The 20,379-nt window shown below is 30.6% G+C and overlaps 1 protein-coding gene across 1 annotated transcript in view; it reads left to right on the top strand.

The window, feature by feature from the left end:
- LOC148311242 (uncharacterized) overlaps positions 1 to 20,379 on the top strand; it is a 77,000-nt gene that overhangs the window by 33,613 nt on the left and 23,008 nt on the right. The window contains exons 2-3 of the mRNA XM_088256889.1: positions 691 to 1,005; positions 17,654 to 17,790. Coding sequence (XP_088113015.1) covers positions 691 to 1,005; positions 17,654 to 17,790 — 452 coding nt within the window. The remainder of the gene's footprint in view (positions 1 to 690; positions 1,006 to 17,653; positions 17,791 to 20,379) is intronic.

The raw sequence follows: 20,379 nt of genomic DNA, 5'->3' as shown, positions 1-20,379 counted from the left end.
TTCATCATATTATATATGTGTCGGGTTGTGGTCCCGTGGTTAGTGTCACGGACTCTTAAATCAGAGTTTCTCGGTTCGAACCCACTTTACCACAATTTGACACCTATTTCTAATAACGAGCCGCTTAGGCTCACAGAAATAGTATGAAATTGAAATGTTTGTGTAAATAATAAAAACACAGATATTTCTCTTTTAATTTAAAAAATAAAAATAATAATTAGGAATTTTAGGAGGTAATTACGTAGATTAGTGTAATTTCTACCCACTACAAAATCAGATGCGTAGGTACTTGTAATTTTATCACATCAAACTAACGATTGTGTTTTTTCGAGTTATTTCAAACATTAAACTAAACTTAATAATCAAATACATTACAATTCAAATGATATTGAAAGAAAAAAACGATTTTCAGACAAAAAGCATGAGAATTTTGCATAAAACAGCTCTTTGTCATCACTTTGATCAGTGCGTATCAGTATTAATTAAAACTTCAAACATCTCCCCTTACCAAATATTCATCTATTAATGTCTTGAATCTCAATATTAGGTATTATCATTATTAGTTCATTAAAAATTATTATTTTTTAAATGCCTCTGGTGTATCTCTGGTTATTATTTTTAATTTGTGATATTCATTTTCGAACTGATTTTGTGCATTTTTTTAACAGAATCTTTTTTTTTCCCTTCCAGATCGCGTCATTCTTGCCCTAACCCTGGTGACGCTTTGCGGGCTAGGTTGCAAGGGGAGCCCCGAGCCGAACGCCAACCCGAATCCGAACCCAGTCCCTAACCCCGATCCCAACCCTAATCCAAATCCGAATCCGAATCCGAATCCTAACCCGAATCCGGATCCGGCCCCCGCACAGCCCCCCGCGCCCACAGTGCCCCCGCCTTGCAAGATGAGCGAGTACGCCTGCACTAACAAGAGATGCATCCCTGCCAATAGATACTGCGATAACGTCAACGACTGTGGTGACTCGTCTGATGAACCGAGACACTGCACGCGTAAGTACTGCCAAACCATTTTTTTCTCCTTAATTTGGTAATTTAACATATCGATAATATAAAATTATACACATATACTATTTATATTTCAAAACAAGTACAAGAATATTTAAAAATATAATTAAACAATACGTTTTCTTCAAAATGCAAAAAACAACACTTTCTGCCCTGTAGCGGGTAAATATTAAGTTTAAAATATGCCTCTTTTGATGGGATGTAGTACATTTTTTGGGCATTCTGAAAACATGCACAATTGAATATTGATGATTTTTGATTTATGACGTTCTTGAAAGGAGTGAGCGATTTGGAAAATACCTGGAAAAGGGACGTGAGGATGAAAGGGGGAAAGATCAAAAATCAAGTCAAAGACAAAATGTACGAAACGAGGGATGTATCACGACATCATTGTCAACAGACAGTATTTAAAACATGTATTAGTGAGCTTTTTCTAAGCTCTTAAAGAGACTTTAATATTGGATACCGCAACAAATATGATTTAAGAGTGGAGACCCTAAAGTGTTCTTTATGTCATCTTTATCATTTGAAAATTTTACATTTTTCCCTTGTGAAGGTGAATTGTTCATATATAATGTCAAGCTAACTCAACAAAGCGTATTCATAATATCATTCTTAGTAGTAACTTAGTTTTCAAAAATTACGTAATGATTATGAAAATCTTGATTCATCAATCGCTCTCTAAATTTATGTGTAATTCTAAGTAGGTACTAAGTTTTTAAAATATATAAGTAATAATTTTAAATTTAAATTTTACTCAATAAATAACTCAGTTCTTAAGTTATATATTGTGACACATGTTTCGAAATCTCAGTATCTTTACCAAACACCGTATATCCACATATCCTCACCAGTACGTGGGGGAGATTTCTATGAGAGTTTCAAGAAAATAATTTTATATAAGAATTTTTATAGAATAAAATAACAACTTTGTGATTTTTTCCACTTGAATTTTATTTGACCAGCAACCCACATCATCAGACTGATGATGTCGGTTACGACGAAACCCGGTTGCTGGGCAAATAAAATTAATGTGGAAAAAATTACATAGTTCCACCAAGAAATGTCAGTACGAAACTTAAACCATTAAGAATTTGTAAACAAATAGGTACTCGGGTATTTATTTATTTAGAGTAAATGCTTATTAGCTTTAAAGTCGGCATAATTACCTTATGTACGACCAGCGCATTTGTGCAATTGATGTATTTATTACATGATGCAGCATTCAAATCAGTTTGCTGAAATAATTTCTACATCCCTCTACCACTTTCTAATGCTTTTTCTACCTATTCTAGTATTTTAGTGCAACTACATTCAGTAACCAAATATTTTTCACTCTTGTTTTTATTTAATACAGATGTATTACATACCTTGTCGTTAATTTAACCTAATTTTATTCCAAATAATTAATTCAAAATAAACTCCAAAATATTTATAACCATAAAACTTCTGTAAGTATGTAAATCCACAAAGAGCTTCCTTAAAATAATTTCTGTAATAACATAAAGAAAACCTTTTTCTACGTCCATTAAATAATATCCTCGAGAGTTCCTTTTGTAATTCACAAAACAGGATTATAATAAAATGTAATATCCCTGTTTTATATATTAGGATTAAAAATTATTCGTTTTTTCATTTTTGATGGAATTTATTGTTATGGAATACTCTTAAAATATTAGAATAAAAAACTCTTACGTTTGTTTTCGTTTTTAAAATAAAAATTATATAGAGGATCTCTATTAAATGAATGCAAATTCAAAGTTAGGCAAAATAACGGGCGATATTGAAATAACTCAAGGAAAAATCAAGATTAGTTAATTTGGTAAATAGTACATACTTTTTTGGTCGTGCTTCATTTTGTACATTTGTTTATTTATATATTTTAAGGCATTATTCACTTATGTGATGCGCATGTACATATTATGTTTCGAGTTCCGTTCCGCTTGTTAATAAAAAATGTTTTTGAATATTAATATTTTCGTTCGCCTCCGTAGTGTAATGGTCAGCACGCTCGGCTACCGTTCTGGAGGTCCCGGGTTCGATTCCCGAGGGGGGTAAAATAAATACAAGTGATTTTTTTCACTGTAATATTTATTCAATATTACCCTGGACTGGTATCTGAAGCGGAGGGCTTATCACCTTTTCTTCATGTGTAAACGATCAAGATAACACTGCGTTTATATGATGCAGTGCCCTATGCACCATTGAGTGCGGATAAGGGTTTTATTATTATTATTAATCTTTAGACGTTCTTAGATTTTAGAATAATGTTTTTTCGACTACTTTGAATATTCACGTTTTAACTGTTGTTTTCTCGATGATTTCACCTAATTTAATATTAATGGATTTTCTATTAATATTATGGATTTAATATTAATGATAATGAATAAATGGATACTCATTTTTTAACGTAACTTTTTCAGATATTACTCGCACTTTAGTAGTAGGCATACGCTACATACTAACAACATAACAAAATACTGCCTTTCACAACTTTGTCAATAAATTCACGCTAGCCTTCCTATGAAGTATTATTTTCAAGTTCTTAGAATTTTATTTACATATCCCATAATGCCTGAAATCGTAACAGAATGCCAGAATGACTGGTATACATTCATACGTGTAATTATTTTTTCGTTTTTGCATAAAAATCATAAAATTATTTCCTTACATGGCGTGTATTCATGTAAATTGTGTTCAATTTGTATAATATTATTTGTAATGGTATATTTTAATTTTGGTATCCTCAAAACTTTCGTTTTTAATGTTATGACTAAAAATTGATGTAATTTTTCATTGATGTGATTTAGAAAAACTTTATTTTAATTAAAATTTAAGCCAGTTTCGGTTTGTTTTTAACCAAAAGATTTCTTAATGTAATTCCAACAATGAAATACTTTTTTTTTCATTATAGCGTTGTATTCACTTGAACACGGCATTGCAATTACTAAAGTACACATAAAATGTATGAAAAGGGCATATAAAATATATTTAGAAGGGGTGAAATGGTTGAATGGAAAATGAAAAAAAATATCGCCATTCATATAATATACTTACCTGCAAAGTTCTTTGAGTGCTTGCCCATAACATGTTAAAATTACGTTTTAGTGGTTCTATGACAAAAAAGTGTTTTTTCTTTAGTTATTAATAAAACCATTATTCTTCTTTTGGTACCTATCCTGATGGTACCTTTCCATATTTGAAAGGTCACTCTTTAGGATAAGGAGAACTTCAGCTAGTTGTATGTATCCTGTTTCAATCCCTTATTTTAAGGAAACCAGGTCTTCCCCTTCCAACTTATTTTTCTTATGGTCTATAATTTTCCCATAGTTATTTCCTGGATTGGATTGGTTGGAAAAGGTCATATTTAATGGTGTATTCGAGGTAGGTGTTAAAAATTCCTTTGTTGGATTTAGGTCAATCATTGATGAGTTTTCCCGACTCTACATAGTTCCTTCCTCTCTTCATTTGTCGTGGAGTCCATTTAGATCTCATAAAGACAATTTAGGGAATCAATATGTTATCTAATGACGAATGCTGATCATACAAAACTGATCATAACGATAGTTACCTAAGATAGCGTCGGCATAGATTGTTTCACATTCCTATACACAGGACCAACCTGCCGATGGTTATGCCTGTAGGAAGAGCTACCGCTATGTTGAACAATATCACATTGGATATTGATCTGTTCCGTGTGTCCGAAAGAGTTTTCCGAAGCGGGATTCTTCTACACCTTTAAGTCTTATTGCTTACTTTTAATATATACGCCTTGAATATTGTTTGTTATGTATATATATTTTTTTTATTGAATAAATTGAAATTGAAATTGAATTGAATTGAATCATTCTGACGCTTTATTAATTTTATATATACAAAGGTAAAGTTATCCGCCTTCGTTGTGTAATGATTACCGTGTTTAGGTATCATGCTGGAGCTCCCGGATTCGACTCTCAGGGGGGGAGGTGAAAATAAATATTGGTAATTTTACACTGTAAAATTTATTTATTATTACCTTGGACTGGTCCCAGAAGCGCAGGAGTGATCATCTTACCTTCATGTAAGTAACGATCAAGATAACACTGCGTTGATACGATGCAGTGCCCTATGCACCATTGAGATAGTGATTAGTATTACATTTCGGATGTGAGTGAACGGGTGATATATTAAAAAAAATAAACATTTAATCACTTATCATTAGTGTATTAAAATAATTATTTACTGTTATAACTGAATTAAAATAGATGCTTTTATTTTCATTGAATGATTTACGAAGTTTTAAGCCGAATTCGGCGCAAATAATTATGTAATTCGATTTGAGAGAACAAAGAGTAAAATAGACAATGATGATAAATAAAGGGTAAGCTTATTAGAGGGGAAAAGGCGGACTTGGGAGTAAGGAAAAACTTTTACAAATAATTAATCAAACGGGACAAATACTCGTATGTACTTACTTAAAACATATTTTCGACAGATAATTAATGCTTTCATAATTACTTAAAAATCTATTGTATGTGAACAACAAAAAACTTTTTAGCTAAAGGAGATACTGGAAATATCACAATGACTTTTTTCGTTTTCATTTTTTCCTTAAAACAACAGCATTAAAAAATAAATCCCAATCAACAAATCCAATGAGATTTTTATAACTCTTTTTTTCTAAAAAAAGAGTTACAAAAAACTAAAAAAAATCATCTTTAATCCTCGGCTAAATAAAAAATGGATTCAAAAAGAGTGAAATAGTGTTAAAAGATCCTTTATTGTGTTGACCGACTTTTGTTTGTAATATCAGAAGTAAATTTTACAATAATCCCGAGTTTTCTTGACGCCATTTAAGTGTGAATTTATGCTTGGCCTGCGTCCAATGGAGGTAGCATTCTCGGGTCAATGAGACCGAACTAAGATAGGGTGTCCCAGAATCCCACATTGCCAACGGCTGTCGACAACGACCCACTTCCAAATGTATGCGTACCTTCATATATACGTTGTACGTACTTGTATATCAGTTTGCCAACAGTACATAGCCGTATATACATACGAGTATTAAGGATTTTGTGGAAATTCCCACACAATTCCTTGCCTTTTCAATTGCCAACTACATTTACCCTGGAATTCGTAAAAGGTTGACGCCACGATTTAAACCTTGCTATGGTTGAAATTTTTAAAAATTTATACAATATAAATAGTCCAAGATCTACTTTCTTGATTAAAAAATATTGCTTTTTTTCCAGTTTTTAAAACAAACAAACCTACCAGAAATAACTCTAAATAACACAAAATTTATTATCTATTGAATTCTGTCTTTAAATATAATTTTTATAATAAAATAAAACGATACATAAATGTTACATATTATAAATGATTTTCGCAATGATTTAGTGAAAACATAGCATTGACTATATTTAAAATATAAATGCGAGTTCTTATTTTTACAGTAAAATTTATTTCGCAAAACCTATTTGAGGTATTCGGACTTTCTAGAAATTGAAAAGGTAATTTGTGACATGAAAAAGTAATACGAAAAGTATGCGTAGGTCACATAAAAAAGGATGTTTTGATGTATTTTATTTTTTTCTTCACACACATTTTTAGCAGTTAAGTATCATTTACTAGTTTATTATAAAATATATATTTTCTAAATTTATCAACTATGAGTTTTTAATCAATCCACTCCTTCAAATAAAGGAAAATTAAAATTAGTAAAAATAAAGTTAATTTCAGGATACTGCCTCACGTTTTTCTTATGAAATAAATACTCCATTACCCCGATGTTTGTCTATATCGACGAAGTCTTTCACTGTGTCGATACAAATCTGCCCTCTTTATGACAATTTGAAGAACCTTTCTGTAACAGCAGCCGATCGTTACAATTTTATCTCATCCCCTATCACAAGGTGTTGTATTTCACATCAATTTCTAGTTTACTGAGGGAGTGTCGACTCATAAATTGATATCAGATACAAGGGAGGGTTTTCAATACAGCGTGATAAGTATTTCACATAAGGGTGAATAATGGAGCCTATGGAAGAGGATTTTTCATGAAAACCCATCGCTGAGGTGTGTAAACATGTCGTATACAAATGATTTCTTTTGATGTTGAGTCATCACTTGCTATAAAAGATATAATCAAAGGTTTCAATGTATGTTATTCAGGATAATTTTTCATCATTGATGAAATATTATGTTTTATGTAATAATCTCTTTTTAATGGGGTTTATTTTTATATGTCAACAGTTATTAGAATTACATAAATGATTCTTTGAACATTCATAAATGAACTTTCTAACATACTTGTCTTAAACATCGTCAACACATTATTTCCATCATGATTATTTGTTCTTTAAAAGTGGATAGGATACTGAATTCTAAATATGTGGCATTGTTAATATTTATTTAGAGTAAAGGCCAAATGATTTTGATGAAATGTTTAAAAAAGCTCATCACTACATACAAATGCAAATTATCAAACTTAAAAAATATTAATTGATACGTAAAACTAAAATCTACTTCGTATTTCAAATTACATAATGTTTTAAATTATTGTACAATTTCAAATTCAAAATGTACTATTAATTTTATGACAGTAATATTTTTTTCCTAGATAAAACAATATTTAATGGTTTTTAAATGCTTAGAATAATTTTTCTGAATAATTGAGTTTAAATAATTTCTCTAATATAATTTATATTGAAGCACCAACTTTGTGATTTTCCATTATTAATTAAATAGTAACTTATTTATATGGATTTTAAAACACAGTTACATTTTAATTTTAAAAAATCTGTAATATTTATATATTTGTTTTAGATTGTGCCCTTTAGCATGGGAAAACTGAGTGAGGGCACATAACCGTAAATTATAATTAGTAATTACATATGTATGTGATGACACTAAAATTAAATTTATAAAAATAAATCTAAATAATTTTGTTTAGGTCATTGTATAAACAAGAAAGAAGACTAAAGATCCCTTTATTTTCACTCGTTATTATGACGCAAGATACCACTCTTTCTCTTTAGTGTATTTCCAGGAAATTGAAATATGTTCACAATACATTGAATTTTTTGTAAGAAATTATTCTGCATCAATTAGTAAAGAGAATATTGTATGGAAAGGCTAAAAAGTTCTTTGTGCAAGCGTAAATATTTGTCAAAGGAAAATACGGCATCAAAATACGACATCAAAAGCCCCTTTCGGTCGTTTATTTTGTAAAGGTTAATTAATTATTTATATCCAAAAAAATTCCGCTAGAGATCGTCATTTTACGAACTTTCTGATCGTTTTTGTTCTGTATCCCGCGTTAGATATTATTATTCTGTCTTACGATGCCGTTAAATATTTATTTATGAGATCTGTGTAAAAAATGATCTCTGGTTTCCTTAATCCGAATTTTGTATGATATAATAACATCATATAATATGAATAATTGGGAGGAATTCATTTCAATATATTTTCCGACGAAGGCAGAAATATATATTTAAAAAAAATGTATTCAGAATTAGATATAATAATAATATAAAAAAATATTCACGCAATGTACATTTAACAAACAATAAAAATAAAAATGCAAACTATTATTGTAAATATCGCATTTCGGTGTTCACGGTTTATTTTTTCCATGACACTAATATTAAATGATTTTTTTAATAGCTTACAACATTCTTGAAAATTTTAATATATTTTAGTAACAACAACAAAAAGGTTTGCCCTATTTCTAAGGCGCTTTTCATAAGAATAATGTAAGAAATTAAATTACTCGGAATGGCAATAAATAAACATCTCATATTTTGGGAATATATTATTTTTACAGCATCGAATACAATTGTTTTTTATTAGCTCATTATATATATGTTTGTACTTACTCACAAATGTAATAAAATAGAGAAAATGAAATAAAAAATTATCTGGATTATTAAGTACCAAATCATATTTTATAATTTTATTTATAAAATTTACTTTCTACACTAAAAATGATAAGTTTTTTTTCATATTTGAAACAAAAATTAATAAATAAGGCCTCAGAATATAATAATTTCCATTCAACCATATACTACAATCGAGTGATACGTACAATGCGTTATTTTCATACCTATTTTTCCAAACCTTTAGGTGAAGTATGTACGACTTTAGGGTTTATATTACGCGCATATAATATGCTTTTAACCTATAGTTTACCAAACAAAAATAAATACAATCTAAATCTCAAATGCTTTATTAAATATATCACGTAAAGTTCCACATATGTGGATATCGTATTATCACATACAATAACGGTCACAGTAAATTTTATAAAGGGTTTTATTATGCTGGATTTTAAACACATTCCACGATAATTTAATGAACTTGTCCCCTTTGTTTGGTGTATAAGGACATGCTTTCACAAAATTTAATATAACTCTTGTAATAGAAAGATTTCAAAACGTATTTTTTGTAGTCTCACTACCCGATTAAATTATCATTCTCATTTAAATAAATGAAACGATATAAATGTTTCACGAAATTTTGTTTGTTTCATTCAACTTTCACATCATTTAATTTTCAATTTTTGAAAGTAAAGTAAACACAATCTACCTTGGCATTTCTGTTATTCTAAGTATCAAAATCATTAAAAAAAAATTATATTACTTTCATAATTCGTATTTAAATTACTCGTAAACGAGTGGAAGCTTAAAAGATAAAAATAAAAAGATTTCGTGTGTAATGCGTTTTCATAAATTTTAAATTATTGCTGATTTTTAAATAATAACATTTATTTAAATGAATTAGGTGATTTTTACCCTAAAAATGTGAACTCAATTGTACTTAGTTGTCAAATAAATATAAGTGTTTTTCACACAAATATTTTTCAATATATATAATATTTATTCCTTGACTGGAACCCGAAGCCCAGGAATGACTACCTTGGTTTCACATAGTTAACGATTAATTTAACATAAGATCAATTTGATGCAGTCCCCTATGCACTACTAGGTGCGGATAAAGGCCAGTAGTAGTAAAAACCCTAAAAAAACATCGGGATATTGTTTTTTACCTAGTTCTTTGTATGTAAAAATGAATAATAAAACATAATATCTTTCTTTCAATGTTCAAAACTATTAGTCTACATGTCTGAGTTCTATTTTGTATTTTGTAAATCTATTTTGTAAATTCCCACAGTTCCTTTCGAACCTTATACGAAACTTATCTGAGCCATTTTCCTTGCATCTTTTATAAAGTTTTTACGTAAATATTTTGTTTTAGAAATATTACAGAACTTCAAATGAACGTATATCATGATAATAAATCTGAACGCCAGCGCTATCGATAAAAGCTTCTTATTCTATATTTTACTACTTTGAATCTGAAAGGTTTTTCAAACCCTCAAAACTGTTGGACAGATTCCAAAGAAAAATAACGAAGTAAGCGTAGATCTATACGTATTTCAATAGACATTCTTGGGAAAGAAAAGTTTTACCTCGGTACCTAATATCAATTATAAAAGATAATGCGATTTAAAATTCATCAAGATTCCTCTTGATTTCGGAGATTTATATCATTTCATTTGAAAGACAAGAATTCGCTAATTATTTTCGAATTCTATAACTAAGAGAGACGTTTTAATGACATACCAGATCTAATAAATTTTCTGTTATACTTTTCGAATATTAAAATATTACAAATTGGTAGCGTATTTACATATGATTCTATTATGTATGGTTAATTTCATATTTTCGAATCAAATGCTCTTATTTATTCTTATATATTATAATTTATAAATATTTTTTGCTTTATACCCTTCAAGTTTGTAAAATTCTACTGACAGTTAAAGCCTAAGACTGTTTTCATTTTAATTAGACTATGATTAGACTCTAGTCTAATACATATGAACATACATACATGAATCCTTTCCTTCTGTGTGCAAGCGGCTAGGGTATGGAATGAATTACCTCTCCTTGTAAAAAATGCACCTCCTCTTTTAAGAAACATTTGAGACATTACTATCATTACAATCCTAACTGTTCATTAAACCTCCTCCCTTAGTTTTTACCTGTTTCTCCTACCCTAAAATTCCTTTTTCCTTTGCCTTCCGTATTATCATAAATTTGTGATAAAAGTTTTTTTTTAATGTTCAGGTACTATCTACCCTCTAATTGCAAACAGCTATATGTATATGGTATCAAACGTTTTGACCAATATCACTAGTTTGTTTTTGGTTGGTTGGAAGATATTGCTTTTTAACAATAAGCCCGGCAACGTACTTATTTTTTTTTACACGAAGTTTGAATAAATAAATATGATATGAAAATGATAATGTTAGATAAAAAAAATATATTCTGGGGAGAAGGAAAGTGGAACCGCCATATTATTGCAGCTTCTTCTTTGCCTTCATGAGCTAGAGCATGTCTAAGATGTTGGGCAGGACGCGGACGCCTCCCTGAGCGATCAGCTTGTGGAGCTCCTCGTCATGACGAAATGATATTATTGATGCACTGTTCTCAAATAACAGCTAATTCTATACTGTCATATTAAAGTCGTTTGTTCCCGTTTAATTTAGTCAGTATCTAAAAAATGGAGATAAGTTACTTTTTTATACCGACGATAGCATAATTACCGAATAAAATGATACTTTTTTAAGTTCGTTTAGAAAGATATACAAAAAAATATTAGGTAGTTAATTAAAACCTTGAAAGGGGAGAAAAAAAAACTCCGCTAATTAAACCAAGTTATACTCAAATAAAAATAATTTATATTAAAACGAAATCAAAAGTTACGCAAAATCTAATTAGAGTTAAGGACGATTGTCTTTTGAAATTGAGTATTTTAAAATGGAAAAAAAAAAACAATTATAAAACTTTCAGTTAAAAGTGGTGAAAAATTATAGAGCTTAAATTGATTTAAAAAAATATTTTTTATTGTAATGTTAATAAATCTGCTAATAGATTGTACATGAATTTAAGGCTTATTTGAATATAAGTTTACTTAATAATTAGAGAAAAAAATACGTTATCCATTAACTGTTTTTAAAAAATACTAAATAAATCAATTTTAACTAACTAACTAACCATCACGCCGCTTCCCCGCAGGGGTAGGCAGAGAGAATAGAGCGCCACACCACTCTGTCCTTGCAAACATTCTTCGCCTCTTCCACGTTCATGCATCTCCTCATACATACCCGCCGATTGTTACGACTCCTAACCTGACCACTTTCAAGTATTTGGCATACCTGATCGTGCCATGTTTTTCTCGGTCTTCCTCTGCTTCTTTTCCCGCTAACATTCGCCTCATAAATTTGTTTTACCGTTCTTTCCTCACTCATTCGTTCTACATGTCCAAACCATCTCAACACACCTTTCTTAATTTTATCGATAATGCTTATCTCAGCTTTGCATTCTTTCCTTATTTCACTATTCGCACATCTATCATACATCGTTTTGTTACACATTCTTCTGAGAGATCGCATTTCGACTGCATTCAGTCTACTTTCATCCTTCTTTTGCCTTAATAGGATAAATCAATTTTAAAAAATTATAATGTTACATTTTTTCTTTATTTTATAAAATCGATTGGTTATCTGAAAAAAAGCTTTCAATAAACGGTTCGCTGCTGTTTATTTTTTTGTGTTTGCATTTTCTAACATTTAAAAAAATCTCTTCGTAGCTTTATGTGAACCATCCAAAGAAATACTTGGATTTAGTATTGAGTGTATTTGGTCCAAGTATGAGCGCTTCCTAAGGGACGAGCTTTCTAAACACATTTTACATAAGCAAATAGTTCGGGCGAAATAAATTCATTAAGTCGTTTTGATTTAAACCAGTGGGTCACAAAGGGTTAAAGTGTGCTATTTCTCTATGAATGCCTAAATTTAAATCAAAGGTCAGGCTTACGATAATATATTACGGCATTCTATTAAACCTTTGTTCGGACAGAAATTTATATTAATTGAGAGAAAACGGGGAGGTATTACATAAAATCACAATACATATTCTTCTCGTAACAATTAGGTTAGGAGTCGTAACAATTGCGGGTATGTATGAGGAGATGCATGAACGTGGAAGAGGCGAAGAATGTTTGCAAAGACAGAGTGGTGTGGCGTTCTATTGTCTCTGCCTACCCCTGCGGAGAAGCGGCGTGATGGTTAGTTAGTTAGTTAGTTTTTATATTCTTCTCTTTGATGCCAACTGAAGGTCAATTAGATTGATACAGTATAATCATTTTGATGTAGACGTTTTTTTTGCGTCTTTGTAAGCGCTCTTGAGGTAATATTTTACGAAAATGGCCCCATATAAATTATCCAAAATTATTTTTATATTATTGATAACTTTTGAGAAACCTCTGAGACATTATTATCTATCATTAGAATCCTAACTGTCAATCAAACCTCCCTTAGTTTTTCCCTCTACCTCCTTCCCTAAACTCCCCTTTTCCTTTGCCCTCCTTATTATCATCAATTTGTAATTTGTTTTTTTTTTTTAATGTTCAATTTCTATCTACCCTTTGATTGCAAATATGGTATCAAACGTTTTGACCAATATCACTAGTTTGTTTTTGTTGGTTGGAGGATATTGCTTTAGCAATAAGCCCGCCAGTGTACTTTTCTTTTCTGTACATGAAGTTAAAATAATAAATAAATAACGATTTTTCATTTTTAAAGTAAAGTTTTAATATTGTACAGATTTGTAGCTAGATATATTGTTTTGAAAGCTAGCTACTAATTTTAAAAGTCAGTGCTCCAGTCCTAGTCCTCCAAAGTGTAGTGGCTCTCCTACCACGCGCTTCCACTCGACGCCATACAAAAACCCTTAGCTCCGTTTTTCACTCTTCCGAGTAAGCTCGTTGCGGCTTTAGGTAAATTTGCATTTTGCTCCATCTGTCCGACTTGAAACTATGTTGGCTTTGTACCATGACGGTTACATTTACTGAACACCAATTACTTGCCGAATTGTAAGCGTAACTTTCCCCATAAAGCCCCATAAAAATAACATCTTTGAAATTCTATTAAACCATTACATTTAATAACCTTCCAATATAATTAATTAAATACAGTTTTATTTGTTTTGCAATCGTTAGTAATTTATAATCCAAATCTTTGGAAGTCGAACCCTATTGGATTAGGCACCATCTTGAACGATCAAAACTACGTATATTTTGTATATTAAAAGCATTGTTCACTTTGTGGTATGGTAATATAATACATTTAAAGTGGTATTACACAAAGTGAACGATGAATGATAAGGAAAGTGTTAAACTACATATGTTTGAATCCATTTTGACTGCATTCAGTCAACATTCATCCTTTTTTGCCAACTCCATGCTTCACTTTCATACTTTTTTACAAGCCTCCACTCTTTTGCGAGTGATTTATATCTTACAAACAAAATACTTTGTAATAATATAAAAGAATATAGAGAGAGCAGAAAAGAATATAACAAATTACCGAAATTAAGTAAAATATCAAATAAATTATTCGATCCTCATTATCCGAAGATTTTTTAAAATAATTTATCCAGAGAAATAGAGAATGTGACTATTAAGTAGGGTTCCAAGACATGAATGTATAAGAAAAGAGATCTACGATATGGGGAAATAGTTTAAGAACATATGGAAATGCGGATTATACTGTGCCATAATGCCACCCTTATCTTTAAGATTATTAAATTCTGAACTTGTCAATTTAAACTTAAATTATTTGAGAGGAAGAAACTTATAAGGGTGGCCTATATAAATACCAAATTAAATTAAAACTAATGAATGCTGTAATAAATAGGGTAGATACCAAAAAACAGAACACACTTTTAAAAGTACATTGTTTATATTATTTGGCCGTTTTCAAAGCACATTCCTCGAAGGACTCTTTATATATTATACGAAAACATTAGTATATATGTTCGATACTAAAAATAAAGGGAATAATGTACTTGCCCAATTGACCGAAGATTTTGGAAATACGACGTATGGTTTGTTTGTCCTGACTATAAGCGAGTTTCTGTAAATTTTAGACCCCTTAAATATTTATTACAGAAAAGCCAGCCTGTGCGAAATAACGTCCGCTAGGTCAGCTGGTATTATTATAAAAATGTATAAATTGAGAATGATATTTTAAAGAACGTTTTTAAGGGTAATTACTGCCAACTATTTAACGACAATATTAACAACAAAATATAAAAACACAAACATTTCGATAAAATTCATTAAAATATATATTTTAAATATCAGTAATTTGTCACCAACAAGCAGTTTCTAAGCAAGCAGATAAAATGATTTTCACTCAAAAATAATGTATTAAGAATGAGTATATTACGATTTCATTCCTTTTCTCTATGCAAACACAATAAAATCATGATACAAATACCCACATACGATGTTTTCACGAGAGTTTAATAATACTGTGTCAACTCGTTATTTTATGCCTTCGTATTTGTCATGAAAATTATCCACAATAACCCTTAATGCAGTACGAAAAATGTAAGGGATTAGTCATCCCAGTGTTGAACCTCCATCCCTTATTACAGCCCTATCTTGAGAGTAAATCATCCCATGGTCTTCGTGGAAATGGTCGCTATTCGGTTTATGATTGTGCCTGGAATGACGTCACGGGTGAAGCTATTCCACCCTTCTAACCCTCTCTAGGATTTTTCCTTTCCTCTCCTTCGTATCAAACATCTACCACATCCCTTCATAAAACAGTCCCTTGAAAACTTTTGGTTCTTGACTTTCTTTTACCAAAAGAAAAATAATTTAATGAATAAACATGAGAAAATAATGGTAGAATTAATTTATTTTATATTTTTAATTCACAAAACATGCTTTATTATAAATAAATATAAGTAATACATTTACAAATAATATTACTATAAGAATAATGCGTAATTTTAACTCTCCGTATTTTTTGATATTCTGTTTAAGATACAAACGATATACCATATCGAAATATTTTACCAACAATATTTTAAATATTTCTAAATACTGAAAAAAAGTGTTTAATTCCTATGACAACATTTATTTTTACTTTACGAGATACATAGAATACTAGTAGATATATATAACCCGTTAGGTAGAAGTTGCGATAACGTAACTCGATTTTCGCAAATTGAGGATTATGTTAGTTTTTTTTGCTTTCAGTAGTTGATACGCTTAAGCGTGCTTTTTGATTATATCATTTACTAACAGTGGATTTACCCACATATAAAAAAAAATGATGCTGCTTATTATTTCACAGTACCTACGTGCCATCCGCTTTCATCTGTAATATTAAGAAAGTTTTAAAAATCCGCTAATCTGATTCGAGGAAGTTTTGTAATAATTATTATTTCATCGCCCAAAGAAATATAAATTTTCATTAGATACGTTTTTTCTCGTCCCAAGTTCTTGTCAGTTATAAAAACGTTTTCCAGCTTTCTTTTATACCCTAAAAGTTTCTAGTTCGTTTACTGTCTAATCAACATTCCCGCTTTTATGAAACAAAAAGTGGCAGCTTTTTCATTAATTTGAGTAGTAGTTGAACTGCGTTGTTCAAGAATCGAGATTCAAGTTTTCTACGTGGATTGTTGTTAAATTAAAATTGAAAATGTTTAATTATTCTGAAATGAACGAATTAGATCAGTAAAACTTCGTGTTCGATATCCATGGTAGAAATTAGCGAGTTATATTATTATTGTTCTTCTTCTAACCTTTATCCGCACCCAATGGTGCCTAGGGCACTGTATGTATTGACGCAGTGTTATCTTGATCGTTACTTACATGACCTTACAAGGTGATCACTCCTGCGCTTCAGATACTAGTCCAGGGTAATATTAAATAAATATTAGAGTGTAAAATGACTAATATATATATATACATATACATGAAATAAATTCAGTACTATAGGGTATCTTTCTAATAGCACCAAGAAATAAGAGCATATATGTTAATCATTAATGAAAACAGCTTTCTCCTTACGTTATTCAATGAGTAGATTAAAAAACTAAAAGGTAAACTTAAGTAGGAATTATGAAACTCTGATGATTTATGAATTGTGTATTGATGAATTTTCCAACAAGATAGAAGTAAAACAATTAAGAAACGAAGGTAGAATTAATACAAAAAGACAGATTTTCGTTTCGTTGTAAGCAATATATCGCATCAAACCCGCTGTTATATTGGTTTTATAAAAAGGTGGTAATGATTATTTTTTTTGCTGTTGTTTTTTTATTGTTACTTAGTATATACCACTTTTGCTTTTTAAAAAATGTGTCACGTATTTCGATGCATTCAGCATTATTATCGAACACCGTGTGTGAGGCTTAGTTTAAATTTTAGATTTGTGCCCATGGGATGTTGAAGGATGTTGAAGGATAGAAGCTTTATTTTATTTTTTTCAGTGGAAACATTAACAATAGAGGGGAAGTCACAATGGATTTTAAGAAGTGTGAAGGAGTATTTGCTAGTATAAGTAAATTAAAATTAAAAAAAATGAATGTACAATAAGCGTCTGCCGAATTAATCAAAGAAATTAATTATATTTAATAATAAATTATTGATCATAGGTGTAGTGTAAATCTTTTGAATTTTTACGTAATGTAAATTTTAAAATTACCAAATTTAATAAGTGGTTCAGAGTTTAATTATCAATAAAAGCTTGTCGATGTGTTAATTGCATTTATTTCCTTTATTTCAGCTTGTAACCGAACTTACTATGGAGATCTTGGAAGAACTTATGACCTGGAGCTTCATAGGCCTAAAGAAGACAGACTTCCGTTCATCTGCCACATCACCCTCACAGCTGGTGGGGGAACTCATGGAGACCTCATTCAGGTAAACATATAATAAATAATGGCATATTTTTTAAATAAATTATAATTAAGTATAATGTACTTTACATATAAAAATATTGGAAATCCCCGAATAATATCTATACCATGAAAGAAAGTTATACTAATTTTGCATCATGACCAATACACCATTAAATTATCATGACCAATATACACCATTACATTGAATAATCAAAAAAAACTTTGCACAATCAGATCAATTAGAACCTAAAATCTGGTGGTATCAAAAGTCTGCGTAATTCGAGGGAATGTATGACTAGACGTATGGATGTGGAGGAAGCTAGGAGTGTATGTCAGGACAGAATAGTGTGGCGTTCCATCTTCTCTGCCTACCTCTGCGGAGAAACGGCGTTATAGTAGTAGTAGCAGTTGGAGTAGAAGTAGTAGTAATAGTATCAAATTGTGAAATGAGAAGATTTCAGTTAGAATATCAATTGACAATTTTATTTGTATTCTTTGGAATTTCAATTACGTTCAAATTTCTCGTTTCGCAAGAGAAACAAAATGTAATAAGTGTTCGATATTGAAAAAACAATATATTGTTTCAAATAAAAATACCCTAATCCACCAAAGTTTCGCGAAACAAATTACTAAAAGGGTCCGACAGACCGCGAGAAGGGTATAAAGTATTTTTCACTCCAAGTCCCCGAAGTCGATCCCCGAGGATTTAAAAAGAAATTTCCATCTTCAAAAGGATTTGTTAGAAAACAAAGTATTCTCCAGCACCAAGGTTCAAACCCTGCGTTGAATATTTACCTATTATGGAAAAATGTAACCTCACCCGTGTCCTGAAGGGCCTGTCCAACACGTTTTTTCCTAATGCGAAAATAATATTTTGTGAAAGGGGGTGACAGAGAACTGATCGAAATTTTTCGTATTATAGACATTTATTTCTGAGTTTTTGCAATATCTTTCATTTTCGATGAGTGAATACGTCACATTTCACGTTACTGAAATATTGGTAAGGACTCGTACGTTATTCATATATTATATAGAGAATTTGTGAGTACGTTGTAGTGTCAATATCTAGCTACTGCCACTTAGTTCAGAAAGACGAAAATAGAAACACATCTTCATTTCTATCATTCATTTCATTTTAACCGACCACGCGTTGCTGTGGTTCGTTCCGATTAATCGGAAAAAAATAAAAAAGAAAGCATATGTTACTAATATGATTAATTTCACGATGCTTGTGAAGTAACGAAAATATTCAAAATCAATAATGCATTTCAAAACATCGAATATGACTTAGGGACAGCACTGTCAAGAAACACGATATCCGCCCTGAGCAATAGTTAGTTCTGATTTTATATTACGTTTAACAGATGACGCTGCCATTGCGAATAAAAAGTTTTTTAGACCACAAATGTTAATTTTGAAAGCATATGTTTATTTACTGTCACAAGTAAAAACACTTGTCTTAAAAGACAAAGACGCAGTGTTGTGCCAAAATTTGAAAGCCATAGGTGAATAACATTTTGAACATTCACATTTTGATTTATAATATAAATCCATCCATTTGCACAATACATATTATGGATTGTGCAAATCAGTATTTATATTCATAAACATTCGTTATATATTACATGTATGTTCTTAGTTAGTTAGTTATATTTTTAATTGAATTTTTCGAGTAAGAAATACGGATATCCGGAGCATGTGTAAGCGGAGGATATCGTGAGGTGGGGACGACAACGAAGGCGATACTGGTATGAGATATAAATAGAATGTCAGAAGACAGACTTCGACGTATCGCCCTTCATGGAAAGCCCTGAAGGACGCAGGCGCCCAGGCAGACCTTCAAAAAGGTGGAAAGATAGCTGGGAGTCAGCATCCCAAGAGCGACAGGCGGAGGCACAAATTGATCCTAAGGATCTACATAAAGAAAAATAAGAAGATTTTTTTAAATTTACTACATTTAAATTAGAAGTTACTATCGAATCGTTTTTATTGAGCAAAGGGTCTAAAATTTCCTATCATATTAATTTTGTCCAACGATCTGGTAGCAACCATTTATTTGCGGAAGGTCGTTTTCTATGCATTCGATAAAAAATATACTCGAATAATATTATTCGATTCAGAAAATCACTCGATTAATCCCATCATTACTCTCACCCACCACAGACTACAAAAGGTCAATCCAGTAACCGGTAAAGGAGAGTTAACCATTTCCCGCCAACCGACAACCAACCCTTGGGAAATTTGAAACCACTCTTATTCTAACTCTGCTTTGTTTCCTACAAGAAATAAATAAATATGGTCCAAATCTCCATAAACAGTGTTGTATTGCATTATTTACGTAGACAAGGGGCATTCGATAAAGATATACGAATACATTTTTTGACGTCTCAACATAGATGAAGAAGAATATAAATATTTGGGTATTTATAGGGCTTACAATCTGTCATAGGCTGGTTAAGTGATTATTTTACAATTCACGTGCAACAATCACCATTCTACCCATGATTGACAACTACACTACGCAAATTTTTAAAACTACTACATATATCTTAGTACATATTATATATGTATACATATATATACTATGATACATTTATGATACATATATGTA

Source organism: Brachycentrus maculatus, unplaced genomic scaffold, assembly GCF_059751285.1.
Source record: "Brachycentrus maculatus isolate JH-2025_06_01 unplaced genomic scaffold, ASM5975128v1 h1tg000069l, whole genome shotgun sequence".
Lineage (NCBI taxonomy): Eukaryota > Metazoa > Arthropoda > Insecta > Trichoptera > Brachycentridae > Brachycentrus > Brachycentrus maculatus.
This window is presented reverse-complemented; position numbering and strand designations above follow the sequence as displayed.